The sequence below is a fragment of the Lynx rufus genome, unplaced genomic scaffold (genome assembly GCF_022079265.1).
Source record: "Lynx rufus isolate CCGP_SWC_20201006 ecotype Redwood Valley unplaced genomic scaffold, mLynRuf1.p SCAF_53, whole genome shotgun sequence".
Taxonomy (NCBI): Eukaryota; Metazoa; Chordata; class Mammalia; order Carnivora; family Felidae; genus Lynx; species Lynx rufus.
Genome location: NW_025814871.1, coordinates 931,332 through 948,965, shown reverse-complemented (window position 1 = coordinate 948,965; position 17,634 = coordinate 931,332). Strand labels below are relative to the sequence as shown.

The 17,634-nt window shown below is 58.3% G+C and overlaps 1 protein-coding gene across 1 annotated transcript; it reads right to left on the bottom strand.

Annotated features, from left to right (window-relative positions):
- Positions 1 to 2,671: 2,671 nt before the first annotated feature.
- Positions 2,672 to 10,805, bottom strand: ODF3L2 (outer dense fiber of sperm tails 3 like 2). The gene is made up of 4 exons (XM_047100758.1): positions 10,703 to 10,805; positions 8,711 to 8,818; positions 6,799 to 6,912; positions 2,672 to 3,156 (listed from the first exon to the last, which is right to left on the bottom strand). The coding sequence occupies exons 1-4, from the start codon at positions 10,803 to 10,805 to the stop codon at positions 2,672 to 2,674; spliced, it is 810 nt and encodes a 269-aa protein (XP_046956714.1).
- Positions 10,806 to 17,634: the final 6,829 nt, after the last annotated feature.

Below are 17,634 nucleotides of genomic sequence, written 5' to 3'. Positions count from 1 at the left end.
TGGCGCGGAGGAGGCCCTCCCCTCCGTCCCGCTCCCTCCCGCTCCCTCCCGCTCCCTCCCCGCCCCCGGCCCGGTGATGTCATCCGCCCGGCCCAGCGCGCAGCCGCGGGGGGCTGCGCCCCTGGGACCCGGGCCCTGGGCGTCCCGGCGCCTGCGGGGAGGCTGGGGAAACTGAGGCCCACAGAGGGCACGGACCCTGCCTGGGATCCGCCAGCCAGCGAGGGAGCGATGTTTCCAACCCAAGACCCGGACAGCGACCCCAGCGTGGCCCCTCCACCCGTTGTCCAAATTCCTAGAAGGACCGAGGTGGGAGAGACTTGGAAATCACTTGTCTTCTCCCGGTTTTGGCCGATGGGAAAACTGAGGCCTGCGGAGGGGTGGGGACGCGGTCAGAGGAGAAAGCCCCAAACCCTAACCCCAACCTCTGTTCCAGCTGCAAAGTACTTGAAAATCACGCCCTGCCCTGTGTCCTGATGGGGAAGCTGAGACCCAGAGAGGGGCACGCAGCGGCCGCTCGTACTCGGAAGTGTGAATTGGGCCGGCTGGGTCTGGGAGGGGGGACTCGGGACGAAGCCGAGGCCCCCCCTTCTGCCGCTTCCCCGTGGGCTTCACTTTCCAAGGCTGTAAGCCGGGGACGCGGGGCTGGAGGGTCACGGGCTCCTCCTCCTTTTCTGGGGAGCTCTGTCCCGCAGCGACCCAGCTGAACTCGTGGGCCTCAGCCTCGCAGGCGGGCCCGCCCTTCGGTCCCCAACCTCTCTGTCCCCCACCCAGACCTGAAAGGGTGATTCTTTCTGTACTGGGGATCAGGGATGCCACGGTCACCCCAGGCCTCCTGGCCTCTCTTGACAGACCTTCCTTCCCCTCCCCCGGCTGGGGTGGGGCTGACTGCCGGGAAACAATGGGAGGGGGCCGCGGCGGCGCGCGCAGGTGGAGGAGGGGTGAGGCTGTCTGGAGCCCGATCGATAAATCAGAGAAATGAGATCACAGACTGGCGGTCGCCGCGGAGCTCGTGGAGGAGGAGGCGAAGCGGAGGAGGGACGCGCAGCCGATTGGCCGGCGTTGGGGCGGGGGTCGGGGATGCTGCCCCAAGCCTGTGTGTCTCACACTGGGACGCTCTTGTGCAGGGTCGGGATGAGCCCCCATAGAGCGGGCGTGGCCTCTGAGTCTGCTGGTGGACCCGGGGGGGGGGGGAGGGGGGGGAGGGGAAGGGGGGGGGACGTTTGTCTGGGTCTGGAGCCCCCGTCTGGACGTGTTTGTGTCTATTATTGTCTGCATACATGTGGGACTGTGTGGGAGTGTATATTGAGTGCAAGTTTGAACATGCGTGTTGAGGAAGGCACCTGGGTTCCCCTGAGGGTGTGTGTGTGTGTGTGTGTGTGTGTGTGTGTGTGTGTGTGTGTGTGTTAGGGGTCCTGGTGTGTGTCCACCTAGTCAGTTAAAGGGGTGTGTGTTCAAGATTGGCATCCCTGGACTGGGAGAAAGGGACAGAGCAGAGGTCATGCATGTCAGGACCCTCTGTGTCAAGCCTGAGGTGCAGCCCCGGGGCCCCCTCCTTGGGGAGACATGGTGGCAGTCTGTCCCTCCCAGGCTCCTGGGTTAGGGTCTTTCTGGGTCAAGGATTTATAAGGCCTGGGCTTTCACACAGGAGGCTCAGTCACATGACACCACCCCTGTGTGTCCTTCCTGTCACTAGCAAAGAATGGCAGGAACAGAGCCCAATGGCCAGGATTCGGATCCTGGCATTAGGGGGACACGAGGGCTCATAGTGTGTCCTCAGGCAAGCGTCCAATCTCTCCAAAGCCCCATTTTCTCTCAGTGAACGTCAACTGCCGCCCGATTGCTGTGAAGCTTAGATGATCTTCATCAGTATCTGAAACACGGTAGGCACCTACTGATGATGGATATTAGAATATATTAAACTCCTATACATCTTTCAAAACCCAGCTTCAATGTCCTCTTTTCCAAGAAGCCTCCCTAACTTCCCCCATTCAAAGCCCGGGTCTGCCTCTGGCCTTACCCAGCCCTGGATCCCTCTTGTGGTTCCATCCAGGCCCCGGGGGCTTTAGAATTGGGGGTCTGGATCTCAAGGGCACAGTTAAGTCTCTTTGCTTTGACATGGACAGTGGGTTAAATGAGCTCACATGTGTGATTCTGACAGCTCTGGTGCCACAGAGATTTATTGGCAAGCAGCTAGAGAGAGACGGATCAGGCTGCTTCCAACCTGATTTGGGGGCTGGGACCAGGGGCAGGCAGCTGGCTGTGCATCCACGAGAAGCAGAGAAGAGCCCAAGTTCAGCAGAAACGTGAACTGTGCCAGGGACCCAGGCCCTAGCAGGGTGGACACTGAGCTCCAGGACACAGAAAGCTCCGCCGGCCGCTGGGCAGGGCTGCAGTTGTCCCTTTCTCCGCGTGGCCTGACTTAACCTGCTGTGACCGGGAGGAAGAAACTGGGGCACTGGAAGGAAGCTCGCCCTGCACGGAGCCACGGGGTCACAGCCCCCAGGGACCAAAGGAAGCAGGGGACCTAGAAGGACCTCAGAGTTCAAAAAAAGGAAGGCAAGATGTGTCTTCTCCACAGCCAGGCCCAGGAGGGGCCTGCCCACACCCCGTGTGACAACACAGGTAAACTGGGTTGGTCCCGGGGCATCTGGGAATCCTAATCCCAAAGGTGTCAGGGCATGGTGTCCACAACCATGGTGGGAGTGCGTTTGGAGTGGCGGATGCCCATGGTGAACGCTGGCGCCCGGGCTTTGGTCATGGTGACCTGCTCAGGGCTGTGGGTGCCAGGGCCAGGAGTCTCCTCTGGGGGCCGGGGGGCACGGGGCCGGCCCAGCATGGTGAAGGCGGGCTGGCGCTGACGGTAGGTGTTGGGGTCGGGGCTCTCGTACTGGCCCGGGCCTGGGATCTCAGCAGGGTCCTGAGGGGGACGGGCGGGGGGCGTGCGGCCCACCACTGTGTAGCTGGGGCTGCTGGGCTTAATGAATATCTGGGAACCCCAGAGGGAGGGCAGGGTATAGGTGTTAGGAGCAGGGGTGGAGGTGTCCTGGAGCTGTGGGCGCAGGCGGGAGCCCAGGGTGAAAGCTGGGGGTGTCCGCTGGTGCACAGGGGCCACCTTCTCTGGGCTGTAGGCCCCTGGGCCTGGTGTCACCTCCAGACCTGTGAGAATGGGGCAGGAGGGTTGATAGGAGTCCTCACCTGCTCAAAGACCTTGCATGGCCTCCCACTGCCCCTACGCATCCTGGAGCTCACAGCACTTGTCAGGCAGCCCCAAGGTGTCTCTGCTGCTTCCCAGACCTCCCCCCCACACACACACACACACTACCTATTGTCTTTCAAGCCTCCAGGCCTTTGCCCATGCTCAACCCTCTGCCCCGCATACCTTCCGTTTTCCCATTCCCACCCCCCAGGGGCTGCTCCTCACCCTTCCAGACAGCCCCACAGTCCCCTCCTTCCTGCAGCCTTCCCCACTCCCTCCTCCTAGGCAGGCCCTCACAGACCTTCCAAGGGCCCTCCAGGGTCTTCCCCTCCAGACATGGGCACAGTGAGGTGGGATGGTCTCCATGTAGGCCTAACTCCATCACCAGACTGGGGTCTCATAGAAAGCAAGGGCATGTCAAATCTACTTCAACTCCTCAGCTTAATACATGTTTGGATGAGTGAGTAGAAGGATGGGAGGTGAGTGATTGAATGGGGAGTGAATGAGTAGATGATTGGATCCATGGATATATAGATAGAGGGATTAAGAGCTGACTTGTGGGTGGGTAGATGAATGGATGATTGGGTGGATGATAAATGGGTTGATGGATTGTGAATGGAAAGATCATGGTGGATGGATCAGTAGATGGATGGATGGAAGGATGGACAGATGGGTGGATGGACGGTTGGATGGAAGGAAGGGTGAGTGGTTGGTGGGTGAATGGATGGATGGATGGATGGATGGATGGATGGATGGATGGACGGACTCATGGTTGGATGGATGGATGGACAGACGGACGGAAGGATGGATGGATGGATGAATGGATGGAAGGAAAGGTGGCTGTCTGGTGGGTGGGTGGATGGATGGATGGACGGATGGATGGAAGGATGGTTGGATGGATGGGTGGATGGACGGATGGATGGAAGGAAGGGTGGGTGGATGGATGGAAGGATGGAAGGAAGGGTGGGTGGGTGGATGGACAGATGGAAGGATGGTTGGATGGATGGATGGACAGACGGGCAGATGGACAGATGGATGGAAGGAAGGGTGGCTGTCTGGTGGGTGAATGGATGGATGGAAGGATGGTTGGATGGATGGAAGGAAGGGTGGGTGGATGGATGTATGGAAGGAAGGGTAGGTGGGTGGGTGGATGGATGGATGGATGGTTGGATGAATGGATGGGTGGATGGATGGATGGATGGATGGAAGGATGGTTGGATGGATGGACGGATGGATGGAAGGAAGGGTGGGTGGCTGGTGGGTGAATGGATGGATGGACAGACGGAAGGATAATTGGATGGATGGATGGATGGATGGTTGGATGGATGGACAGGTGGCTGGGTGGGTGGATGGATGGATGGGTGGGTGGGTGGGTGGGAGGATGGATGGACAGTTGGATGGACGGATGGATGGAAGGATGGTTGGATGGATGGATGGATGGGTGGATGGATGGATGGGTGGATGGACGGATGGATGGATGGATGGAAGGAAGGGTGGGTGGCTGGTGGGTGGATGGATGGATGGATGGATGGAAGGATGATTGGATGGATGGAAGGAAGGGTGGGTGGGTGGATGGACAGATGGAAGGATGGTTGGATGGATGGATGGATGGGTGGATGGACGGATGGAAGGAAGGGTGGGTGGCTGGTGGGTGGATGGATGGATGGATGGAAGGATGGTTGGATGGATGGGAGGAAGGATGGGTGGGTGGATGGACAGATGGAAGGATGGTTGGATGGATGGATGGACAGATGGGCAGACGGACAGATGGATGGAAGGAAGGGTGGCTGTCTGGTGGGTGAATGGATGGATGGAAGGATGGACAGATGGGTGGATGGATGGGTGGATGGAAGGAAGGGTGAGTGGCTGGTGGGTGAATGGATGGATGGATGGATGGATGGACGGACGGAAGGATGGATGGATGGATGAATGGATGGAAGGAAAGGTGGCTGTCTGGTGGGTGGGTGGATGGATGGATGGATGGATGGATGGAAGGATGGTTGGATGGATGGGTGGATGGACGGATGGATGGAAGGAAGGGTGGGTGGCTGGTGGGTGGATGGATGGAAGGATGGAAGGAAGGGTGGGTGGGTGGATGGACAGATGGAAGGATGGTTGGATGGATGGATGGACAGACGGGCAGATGGACAGATGGATGGAAGGAAGGGTGGCTGTCTGGTGGGTGAATGGATGGATGGAAGGAAGGGTGGGTGGATGGATGGATGGAAGGAAGGGTAGGTGGGTGGGTGGATGGATGGATGGATGGATGGTTGGATGAATGGATGGGTGGATGGATGGATGGATGGAAGGATGGTTGGATGGATGGACAGATGGATGGAAGGAAGGGTGGGTGGCTGGTGGGTGAATGGATGGATGGACAGACGGAAGGATAATTGGATGGATGGATGGATGGATGGATGGATGGAAGGAAGGGTGGGTGGCTGGTGGGTGAATGGATGGATGGACAGACGGAAGGATAATTGGATGGATGGATGGATGGACAGGTGGCTGGGTGGGTGGATGGATGGATGGATGGATGGTTGGATGAATGGATGGGTGGATGGATGGATGGATGGATGGATGGATGGATGGATGGATGGAAGGATGGATGGACGGATGGACGGATGGATGGAAGGAAGGGTGGGTGGCTGGTGGGTGAATGGATGGATGGACAGACAGAAGGTTAATTGGATGGATGGATGGATGGATGGATGGATGGATGGATGGATGGATAGACAGGTGGCTGGGTGGGTGGATGGATGGATGGATGGATGGATGGGTGGGTGGCTGGATGGATGGAAGGATGGTTGGATGGATGGACGGATGGATGGAAGGAAGGGTGGGTGGCTGGTGGGTGAATGGATGGATGGACAGACGGAAGGATAATTGGATGGATGGATGGATGGATGGACGGATGGATGGAAGGAAGGGTGGGTGGCTGGTGGGTGAATGGATGGATGGACAGACGGAAGGATAATTGGATGGATGGATGGATGGATGGATGGATGGATGGACAGGTGGCTGGGTGGATGGATGGATGGGTGGGTGGGTGGGTGGGTGGGAGGATGGACGGACAGTTGGATGGATGGATGGATCAGTGGATCAACAGATGGACCGGATGATGAGCAGTGGGTTCATGGATAGGTTGGTGAGTAGATAGATGAGTGAATGGATGGATAGATGAACTGATTGATCAGTGAGTAGATGAGCAAATGGGTGGTAGGTCAAAAGAGGAAAGGGTGGATGGGAGACTGGAATCAGGTTATTAAATTCGGCACTTAAGGTGGAAGTGAGTTTTTTGGAGTCTGTGGAGGGAATTGCCACATTTGCCACAGTCCCCACTGTGCCCTGTCATCCCCTGATGTCACGGATGAGCCCCAGATGCCCTCTTGGCACCATATGTACACAGGGTCACTGTCACCCTGGCCCACTTCCTCATTCAGGTTCTCTCAGGGCCCCCAGCCCCTCCTCGGAGTCCCTTGATTTGTCATTCCAAAGACACTGAAGTTCTAAGAACCTGATGATGGGAGGAGAAGGAGAGGACAGAGGTGGGAGCCTGAACGGGTGGGGTCCTTGTGGGGAAGCATTGATCAGATACTCACCCCGAGACTTGCCCCGGCCCTGCATGGAGTAAGCAGGGGTGCAGCTTCGGCCAAACCGGGTGACTTTTGGGTCCAAGAAGTAGACTGGCCCAGGGCTGACGTCCTGTGGAGATGCTGGGGAGAGGAGCCCCCGGTCCTAATGGCACCTCTGATGGCCCCACCGACCCCGCTCAGTGCCCCTGGTCGGCCCCACCCCCAGCCCCATCTTGGAGAGCAGGGACCTTAGACCACTGACCTGGGGGCCCCGGGTACCTGCTTTGACTTTGTCTGACGAGCACATCAGTGCCCTTGTGATCACAGCTGTGCCCCCCTCGACCTCTCTTCTGCCGCAGACTAGGAAACCAGCTGGTGGGTGGGTCAGGACTGTGCCACAGTAGGAGTAACTAGGCTCTGAGGAGGGCCCTTTGCATGCTTGGGCTTGTCATGGGGCATGCCTAAGGGGGCCTTGAGTCGGACCTCGGGGGTCTCAGCAGGGCCTCCGTGAGCTTTGTCTGTGGGCAGGCCATCTCCCTGTCTCTGCCTCTGTTTCCCCACTGGCGGGGTGAGTGAGGAGATTGAAAGCTGAGAGGGTCCATGGAGGGCGGCCTGGCACAGGGCACTTCCCTGCTGGGGCCAGTCACTGGGGCCAGTGCTGTCACTGCCGCTTCCAAGCCATTCGGGCATAAATGCACGCGCATCGGTGTGTGGCGTGTGGGACACACACTCACTGGCTAGCGGCTCTGTGTGCATGCGGCACACACACGCAGGGAGCACCTTTGCTGACAAAGGAAGGGCGTCCCTCCCCTCATCAAGGCCTCTGCCTGGGCTGTCCTTCCTGGGCCTCTTGTCTCCTGGGGCTCCATGGAACTCCTCCTCCTGCAAGCCCAGACCGTAGGCCTCCTCCTCCAAGAAGTCTTCCCTGGGCATTAGCAAAGTCTACACTGGCCACCGCTCACCCTCAACTCCCCACTCTGTCCCTCTGCCCCAGAGTGTGTCCTGTGACAAGGACAGAACCTGGGAACCCAGGTCGCCCTGGGCCACAGGCGAAGTTCTTAACCCTTCCTGGTGATAGATGTGATGCTCATTCCCTCCTTTGCCTTCCTGGGGACCCCCTGGAGTTGCCTGAGTTGGGTTTCAGTTTGGTTTGGGGTTTTTGCTGATTCTGAAGATGTCAGCCGCCCCCTCCCCACGTGCCTTCGTCCAGGTGAATCAAAGTCCTCATTCAGGGCCCTCCCCACCCAGGTGCACTTGGGACCTCGGAGCAGCTCTAGAAAACGGGGAGATGGAATTTGTGGGCATTCATATGAAGGGCACAGTCTTGCTAGAACGTGACGGTGACACTGCTAATAGGCGTGGACGGCGTGCTGGGGCCAGGGCCACCCACATTAACAGCACCGATGCCCGTGACGTTCACTCACATCCTGACGCCGTCAGTCCAGCCGGGAGAAGGGTGCACCACGTGGAGGCGAGGACCCCGCTGACGGGGCCAGCCCCGCGGCCCGCTGCCTGCCCAACAGCAGGAATCGTCACCCTGTCCTCTCCCCAGCTGCCTGTGAGGGGCCTCGTCTTGCCGACAGAGAAACCCCTCCGCACCCACTTCTACTGAGCACTGTCCAGATCCGCAGACTGTGGGAGCTACTCGTAACGGATGTTTAACCCCGAGGACAGCTCTGTGAGGAGCGTGGCACCACTCCTCACAGAGAAGGAGACGAGGGCACAGAGCGGTTAGGACGCCGGTCCAAAGTCCAGGGGTCTGCCGCGGCCCAAAGACACACTCGGGCCCTAAGCACCACGCCCTGCCGTCTTCTGCCTACGAGGACGAGGACGCAGCTTCTCCAGGCTCCCCCAGCAAGCTGCCTGCCTCCCTCGGGGGGCCTGAGGGGACACAGGGGGCTTGGGAGGCCCCCCCCCCCGCACCCCCTGCTGGCCTTACCTGGGCGGGGCCTCCGGAAGAGTGAGTAGGCGGGGCTGACCACCCTGGTGCAGTCGTGGTTGACGTAGCCCACGGTGGACGGCAGGACGTACAGGCCCGGTCCGGAGCCTGCGACCGAAGCCCTCGGGTGAGGGCCTGGGGCCGGACGCCCTGAGACTTGGGGGAGAACCCGGGGCCCAGCCCCTGAGCCCCCGCCTGGGCTCCCAACCACCCTCCGTGGCACGTGGAGGTGGGGGGGCTGCCCCCATTGGAGGGGGAAAAGTGAGGGAGGGGCATTGTGAGTCACATCTGAGTCAAAGGTAGGAGGGGCTGCAGGCCCAGACAGAGATACGCTGTCACGTGGGGAAACTGAGGCCCAGACACGGGGATACACTCTCACGTTGGGGAAACTGAGGCCCAGACACGCGGATACACTCTCACGTTGGGGAAACTGAGGCCCAGACACGGAGATACACTCTCACGTAGGGGAAACTGAGGCCCAGACACAGAGATACACTGTCACGTGGGGAAACTGAGGCCCAGACACGGGGATACACTGTCACGTGGGGAAACTGAGGCCCAGACACGGGGATACACTCTCACGTAGGGGAAACTGAGGCCCAGACACGGGGATACACTGTCACATTGGGGAAACTGAGGCCCAGACACAGAGATACACTGTCATGTTGGGGAAACTGAGGCCCAGACAGAGATACACTGTCACGTGGGGAAACTGAGGCCCAGACACAGAGATACACTGTCACATTGGGGAAACTGAGGCCCAGAGACGGAGATACACTGTCACATTGGGGAAACTGAGGCCCAGAGACGGAGATACACTGTCACATTGGGGAAACTGAGGCCCAGACACGGAGATACACTGTCACGTTGGGGAAACTGAGGCCCAGACACAGAGATACACTGTCACATTGGGGAAACTGAGGCCCAGACACAGAGATACACTGTCATGTTGGGGAAACTGAGGCCCAGACAGAGATACACTGTCACATTGGGGAAACTGAGGCCCAGACACGGAGATAAACTGTCACGTGGGGAAACTGAGGCCCAGACAGAGATACACTGTCACGTGGGGAAACTGAGGCCCAGACACGGAGATACACTGTCACGTTGGGGAAACTGAGGCCCAGACACAGAGATACACTGTCACATTGGGGAAACTGAGGCCCAGAGACGGAGATACACTGTCACATTGGGGAAACTGAGGCCCAGACACGGAGATAAACTGTCACGTGGGGAAACTGAGGCCCAGACACGGAGATACACTGTCACGTTGGGGAAACTGAGGCCCAGACAGAGATACACTGTCACGTTGGGGAAACTGAGGCCCAGACACAGAGATACACTGTCATGTTGGGGAAACTGAGGCCCAGACAGAGGTACACTGTCACGTTGGGGAAACTGAGGCCCCGACAGAGACACCCCACCACAACTGCAGTGCTTGGTGTCCTCAGCAAGAATGTCAGGGCCACGGAGCTTAACTCCTGCTGTCTTGCTACACACGGATAAATGAGGCAGGGACCTCGACCCTCACTGAGAATGCACAGCGTCAGAACCAGGATGCCCGTGGCCCCTGCAGAGTGTCCAGGTCTCAAGCCTCCACACCCGCCCGTTCTCTCCTTGCCGCTCTACGTTGTCGAAGGCACTTATCACTAATATGCTATAAATTCTGCTTATTGGTTTTGCCTTGTGTGTGTCTCCCCCACAGACCTTTGCTGCTCTGTCACTGCTGTAGCATCAGCACCTGCAAGGGTGCCTGGCCCATAAAATGATCAGTCCTTGCTGGGTGGAGGACTGCACAAGAGCCAACAGAAATGCTATGTTCACACCCATTCCGCTGGGAGGAAAACTGAGGTTTGGGGAGGAACAGGGAGTCATCAGAGCCTCCCCCCTCCAGGTGGCTCCCAGAATATTCTAGAAGCCCCAGCACAGCTGGGGAGAATAGAGGACGAGATCCCACCACCATGGCCTCCCTCCCCCACGGTTGGTGCGTACCGTTCTCCGAGGTGGCCGTCCCACAGGACTTCCTCAAGCCGGTCTGAACACTCTGGCACTCAGTGGTCAGCCGTGGAGCAGGGTTGCAGCCAAGGGTCCCCATGGTGAGCAGGGGAGGTGGCTGCACGAGGCACAGGGGCCGGGCAGGTCCTGCGCCTGGTGTTTTCTCCTCAGCTGCAGCGGCTCCGGGCCGCAGGTCAGGTACTGTCCTCAGTCCTTGCAGCCTGTGCTGGTGTCGGCAGAGCCCCAGCCTCACCACACCCCCCTGGGGACGGCACAGACAGTCCCTTGTCCCGCAGCACAGAGTCTTGGGGCCCCGGCCCTAGCAGGCTGGTCGGCGGACGTTGGCCTGGAAGTGAGGCCAGGATCAAGTGTCGGCCCGGTGGCTGGATGGTCCGGGGAAGAATCCGGTGTCAGCAGAGCATGTCCCCGGGGAGCCGCCAAGCTGGGCAGCCGGGGCCAGAGAAGGCTCCAGGGAGCCAGAGCCACAAACACAACACCTACAGCCATGTAGCAGAAGGGACTGGTGAGGTCATGGGCGGTGGGGAAACTGAGACACAGCCCAAAGTCGTACAGTGAGTTTACCACTCTGGGGGTTGCAACTTTAGGCCAAGAAGCCTGCCTGCATTCTTCCTTCCTTCTTGCCTTCATCCAATAAGCACCTATTGAGCACCTACTGCATACAGGTTCTGTTTGGGTTGGTGGGGATACAACAGGAATACACAGACAAGAAGGTAGTGTTCTCAGGAGAGGACAAAGGAAACAGACAATAACCTAATAAATAAGCACATAGTATATAAGAAAGCGTCAAATGTGCTAGAAAACAGGGGCGCCTGGGCGCTCAGTCGGTTGAGTGTCAGACTTCGACTCAGGTCATGATCTCGCGGTTTGTGGATTCGAGCCCCAAGTCGGGATCTGCGCTGACAGCTCAGAGCCTGGAGCCTGCCTCAGACTCTGTGTCTCCCTCTCTCTCTGCCCCTCCCCCACCCCCGCATATGTGTGCACGCACACGTGCTCTCTCTCAAAATAAATAAACTACTTTTAAAAATGGAAGAGAGACATTACTACAGACCCCACACATTAAAGGGATAGCATGGTCTGTGTGAAGCCACCAGAAAATTCCCATGTGCTCAGGCACTTCATGTGCCTCGTGTTGTTTAATTATCTCAGCATCTCACTGACGGAAATGCAGCTGCTAAAACCTCACCTGTGGTTACAGGTGGGGAAACTGAGGCTCAGAGCTCAGGTCCCTGAGTAACATCAGCAGAGCCAGGAGTTGAATCCAGGGCTCTCTGACTCAGATTTTAGCTCGAGGGTCCAGGTCTTCTCCCAGACTGCAACCCCAGCTCAGCCTTCTGGGAGTGCTGGGGGTCCACTGCCAGCCCTCCCTGGCACTCGAGGCCCCACGGGGCCCAGTCTTGCCCGTTCTGCCCTCGCCCCCTCTCCTCTGGCCACAGTAGCAACCTCCCAGTCCTTAAAGCCACTCAAGCCAGTTCCCACCTCAGGGTGCTTACCTGGGCTCCCTTCACCTGGGGAGACTCGGCCAACAAATCAGCCCATAGCCAGCCCCATCCTCAGTAACCTGTGGGCCCCCAAAGCACACAAGCCATTGCTTCCTTCCAGAAGCAGCACAAACTCCAGAGCTGTGACCAGAACTGGGCACTGAGGATGGAGATGGGAGATAGACACCCCCACCTCCTCCTCTCCCTCCTGGCAGAGTCTCTGATTGACCCAAGCTGGCCAGAAGTGCAGGATACGGCCGCTGGGGTCAGCCTCAAGGACCCTAGGCCAGGCAGAGAAAGAACCAGCGTGCCGGCCGGAGGACAGTCCTTCATCCAGCTGCTAGCTGGGACTCAGCCCCAGCTGCCTTAGTTTCCCCACTGTGACATAGGAAGGAGCCAAGAGCGAGTGTGGGGTGGGAACAGACTGGAACGATTGCCTGAGCCTGAAAGGGAGGTTTTGGGGGCCTCAAGGTCCAGCAACATCACCAGACTGAGCTTAGGCACCCCAGCCGGCCTCGACCCGTGACCACCCGGCTCCTCCAGCTCTCACTTTCAGCTCAGAACCCGCACAACTGCCAGGTAACAGCATGTGAATGAGAAGCTAATTAATTCTAAGCCCATGCACATGAGCCATGTTTTTAGTCCAATGTATTCACTGGCAGAAAAGAGCAGATCAGCAAACTGAAACAAGGAAGCCCGGACCGGGATGGGGCACAGGGCTCTGCCCTGGCAACACGGCGCCGCGTGGGGGCCGCGGCTGAGGCCGCGGGCCTCAGTGCCTCGGAGGAGGCTGCAGGGTCTGAGCGCATAAGGGTTAACCCGACCTTTACCCATCTGTGTGCCCACCGCGCGCAGGCGCTGTTCAGGTGCTGGGAAAAGAGTGTGCACAAAACACACAAACTCCCTTCCTCACCCTTTTGTTGAAAGAAGCAAACAAGTGAGTTACACTGCTTTAGAAGGCAAAGCAGTGCCGTGGAGCAAAACCAAGGCTGGGGCGCCCCGGGGGGGCTCCGCCGGTTAGGCGGCCCACTTGGGCTCAGGTCGTGATCTCACGGTGCGTGAGTTCGAGCCCCGCATCCGGCTCTGTGCTGACAGCTCAGAGCCTGGAGCTGCTTCGGATCCTGTGTCTCCCTCTCTCTCTGCCCCTCCCCCACTCAAGCTCTGTCTTTGCCTCTCTCCAAAATAAACAAACATGAAAGAAAGAAAGAAAGAAAGAAAGAAAGAAAGAAAGAAAGAGAAAACCAAGGGTAAGGAGAGGTTGGAGGGTGTGGAGAGTTTCCAGTCTGACATGAAGTGGTCACTGAGAAGGTGACATTCACGCAGAGACTTGAAGGAGGTTGGGGGTGGAGGGGGCGGTCTGGGGAGAAGACACAGCAGGCAGAGGCACCGCGGGTACAAAGGGCCTGAGCCTCGAGTGCACCGGGCGTCCGGCAGGAGCAGCGAGGAGGCCCGTGTGGAGTGGAACCGAACGAGCGATGGGGAGAGAGGGAGCGGGCCTGCAGGGTCCCGGGGGGAGGCACCGCGGAGCCCCCGAGGGCCGCGGGCAGAACTGGCACCTGCTCGAGCCGGTGCTCACCGGCGCCCTCTGGCGGCCGCGGGGAAACAGACCGTGAGCGGGGCTCAGGGGAGGGGGCTGGTCCCGGACGGGTGTGGGGAGGTGGGGGGCTTGGTGGGCGGTGGTGGAGGAGGAGGTAAGAAGCAGGTGGGTCCTGGATCTATTTTAAAACTACAAGCAACAGGGTTTGTGGCACATTTGAGGTAGGGGTGAGGGGACCGGAGGTGTTGGGGACGCTCCCTGTTACTAGGAGGGAACACGCAGGGGAGGGGCAGGTTAGGAGAAGGTCTAGAGCTCAGTTTGGGAACTGTGAGGTGTGGACTCTCCGGTGGACAGCCAGCTACGCGGGTCCAGGCTGTTGGCTCTCTGGGCCACATAACAAATCCCCCCCCCCAACACAGTGGCTCAAAAACACCCACATTTCTTACCTCACAGCTTGTGAAGACGGTCCATAGACAGAGTTGGGTCCTCTGCTCAGGCTGCAGTGCTGCTGTTGGCCAGGGCTGAGGGCTCATCCGGAGGCTCCCCCGGGGAGGGGCCCACGTCCCAGCTCCCCGGGGTTGCTGCAGGATCTGTGGCTGTGGGACTGGGGGGCCCACCTCCAGCTGGCTTCTGGCCAGGTGGCCTCCAAGCATGGCTTAGTTTCTCGAAGCCCCAAAGGAAAAAGTCTGCGCAACATGCAGGATGGAGCTTATGTTGTTTATAACAGTAATGGGAGCAGGTGTCCCACCCAGGGCCCTGGCTCTTCTTCCCTCTCTCAGCCCATCTCTTCCTGAATCCATTAGATCCTTCTTCAATCACGTATCACTGCCCCCAAGTCCCCTCGCGTCCCTTCTTCCCCTGCAACCCGTCTTCTGCACAAGAACGAAATGATCTTTTGAAGTCAAAAAGTCACCCCGTACCTGTGTCCTGCTCACAAAACATTCCCCAGGCTCCCACTGTGCCATCAACAAATCCAAACTTCTAACCTTGCCTTTGTTTGGCCGTGAGGGCACAGGCTGCATTTATTGGGCACCTACTACATACCAGCCTCTGTGCAGGTGCAACAACACAGCCCACAAGAAACAGAATGCAAACCACATGTGCAATTTTGAATTTTCTAGCAGCCATGTCAGAAAAAGAAACAAGATCATTTAAATGATACATTTTATTTAACTCAGCATAACCAAAATGTCATTCCAGCACACAAAAGTTGTGCTTGAGACATTTTACATTCTTCTTTCCTGCTAAGGCTTCAGAACCTAGTGTGTCTTGTGCCCACAGCACATCTCAGCTTGGGGTTCAGATGCTCAGCCACGGTCCAGATGCTCGGTGACCACACGTGGCCACTGTGTGGTCAGCACAGATTTAGAGTGCTTTAGGACCAAACCCTTAGTCCTGTGGCAGTCGGTCCCCCGGGGGACACTGCAGAATGTCTAGGGGCACCTTCTGTTGCAAAGACTGGGCGGGAAGGGTGCTCCTGACACTTGAGGGTGTGGGAGCCAGGGATGCTGCAGGGGAGACTGATGCAGAGGGCTGCATCCAGCATCTGTCCCCACAGACCAGGCCCGCCCACATAGCCAGCACTGACATCCCTGGACAGGATGCTTCCTGCCCTCCAAAGCCCCACCATGCCCCCTTGCACTCCTCGCCTCCCCTCTACCCTGTAACCACCATGGTGACTTCAAAAGCAGGGCTATATTTTGTCCCCCCCCCCTTTTTTGCTTTACATAAATGGTAGTGCACTGCGTTCCCGTGAGCCCTCTTTCCCCGGACCTAGTGTGTACGATTCATCGTCTTGCTGGGTTCGACTGTAGACCATTCACTCTCATTGCTGGGTGTAATATCCCGTTGCATGAAGACGGCACACTTTATCTGATGAGCTTCTAGGAGGTTTCCCCTTGAGGCTACTGCAGATAATGCCGTTCCCAACATTCCAGACGGAGGGCACAGCCTGTGCCAAGGCCCTGGGGAATCGCTGGGCCTTTGTGTTGAAGAGCGAGGAAGCTCTTGTGGCTGGACCAGCATAGCAAGGAGGAGAGGAGGAGAGGGAGGGAAGAGAGGAGGACGGGGTGAGGGGGCAGGTGGTGGACATGGGCTTTTACCCTGAGGGAGGTGGGAGCCCTGAAGGGCCCTGGGCAGAGGAGGGGTGAGGTCAGGTGTAAGAGAAAAGAAGCCAAGGCTTCTTTGGACCTGAATCTCCTCAAGAACGGATCTGACCTTAACCCAGACGAGGGGCTCTTATTTCTTTAGTTGTTTATCGCCAGTCTCCCCCACACTCCTCTACGCAACATGCTAGCACACGCACACATAGGCGCCCGCACAGGAAGAGGCGGTAGGAGTCCAGAGCAGGTGCAGAGCAAACACCTTTGACTTGTGGGTGAAGGGGGCTATCACTGACATCACCACTGCTGTGGGTCTCAGTCCCCACCATTCCCTTCTGGAATCATCTGGAGGCTGAAAGTGGGGCTGCACCGCCAGGAGGCTGGGTCAGTGACTGGCCCGCTGTTCTCTGTCCCTGGCACACGGGTGGCGGCAGGCCAGGTGTTCATGGGCCGCCCCATCCAGCGTTAGCTGCGGCTCTGGCTCCCCAGTTGCCCTGATCTGTCACTCCCCCAGGGCACTCGCAATTGTCCTCTGTCCTGAGGTCAGCCCCCTGACTCAGACTCACGTGCCTCTGTGGCTGCCTGCCCCTTTGTTCCGAGCGGACTCTAACAAAGAAGACTTGTTCTCCCAAGACAAGAACACAGTGAACCAGGGGAGCCAGGCTCCCCTCCGCTCTCCCTCCAGGAAAGTGGCAGCTCTCCACGTGGGACAGAGCTCTCGTGTTCTGCTGGGTGCCCGGCTGCATGTCTGCCAAGTCTCCGTTTTACAGGTGCAAACACTGAGGTTCAGAGGAAGGAAGGGCTGTATTGGGAGGACTGGAGGGCTGGATAGGGGTCCCGGCAGGCTCTCCTGGAGCCTACAAACTCCTGCCCGGCCAAGTGCTTTCTCTCCTCTCTGGCTCCATCCATCCCTCTGCTGCAGCCCCCTGCCTTCTTTGCTTTTCTAGAACACACCGGGCAGCTCCAGCCTCAGAGCCTTTGCACTCACTGTACCTTCCACCCGGTACACCCTTTCCCCCATGCATGCTTGCTAAGTCTCTGCTCAGACCTCTCCTTGCAAACATCTTCCTCTGACCACCCAGCTTACCACTCTACCGATCCCTCTTCCACCTTACTCGTTTTTTCTCACAGAATTTATCACTAGCTAACACAGTATACCATTCTTCCCATTGCACAGTGTTGGGCTGGAGTTGCGAGAGACGACTGTGCAGCGTGCAGGAGTTTCGTGAGCTGGCTGATGCCATGTGGGTAGTCATGATGGTGGTTTGATCAGGCACGACGGGATAGCGACACCACAGGAATGAGCATGCGCCACAGAGTTAGGCTTTTTACCCTGTTTCTCCTGCCCCCTCCCCCTTCCATTAGAATGAACGCTCCTTGGGGCAGGGGTCTGGCCACCTTGATTTCTGCTGTCACCCTGGCACCTAGAACAATGCTTGGCATCTAGGAAGCATTCAATAAATACTGGTTGAATCGAGTGACCCTCATCCCTAGCAACTGCTCTCAGACTTTGACATCAGGCCCCCCGTGACAAACCACCCTTCGGCCTGACTCTGGTCTCTGGCACCATTTCGCCAGACTCCGGAAACATCCTCCAACCTTTAGATGACACGCTCGAGTTCCCCAGCACCTTGGCCCCAGGGCGGTCAATAAGCCCCCGGCCTCCAGCAACAGGGCTCCTTCTCGCAGAGGGATCCCAGCGCCCCTAGCCGCGATCCCGGCCCCGCGGGGAAGAGAGCAGGAACCCCGCGGCCTCGGACTCCGGTCCCAGAGACGCCCCTCTGTGCACTC

What these genes read in the sequence shown, in the direction of transcription:
- ODF3L2 (XM_047100758.1), bottom strand. Translation starts at nt 10,805, where the DNA reads ATGGGGACCCTTGGCTGCAACCCTGCTCCACGGCTGACCACTGAGTGC. An exon ending in CTTCCGGAGGCCCCGCCCAG is followed by an intron (nt 6,913 to 8,710) that starts GTAAGGCCAGCA and finishes TCCTCTCCCCAG; the next exon opens with CATCTCCACAGGACGTCAGC. An exon ending in GGGCCGGGGCAAGTCTCGGG is followed by an intron (nt 3,157 to 6,798) that starts GTGAGTATCTGA and finishes CCATTCTCACAG; the next exon opens with GTCTGGAGGTGACACCAGGC.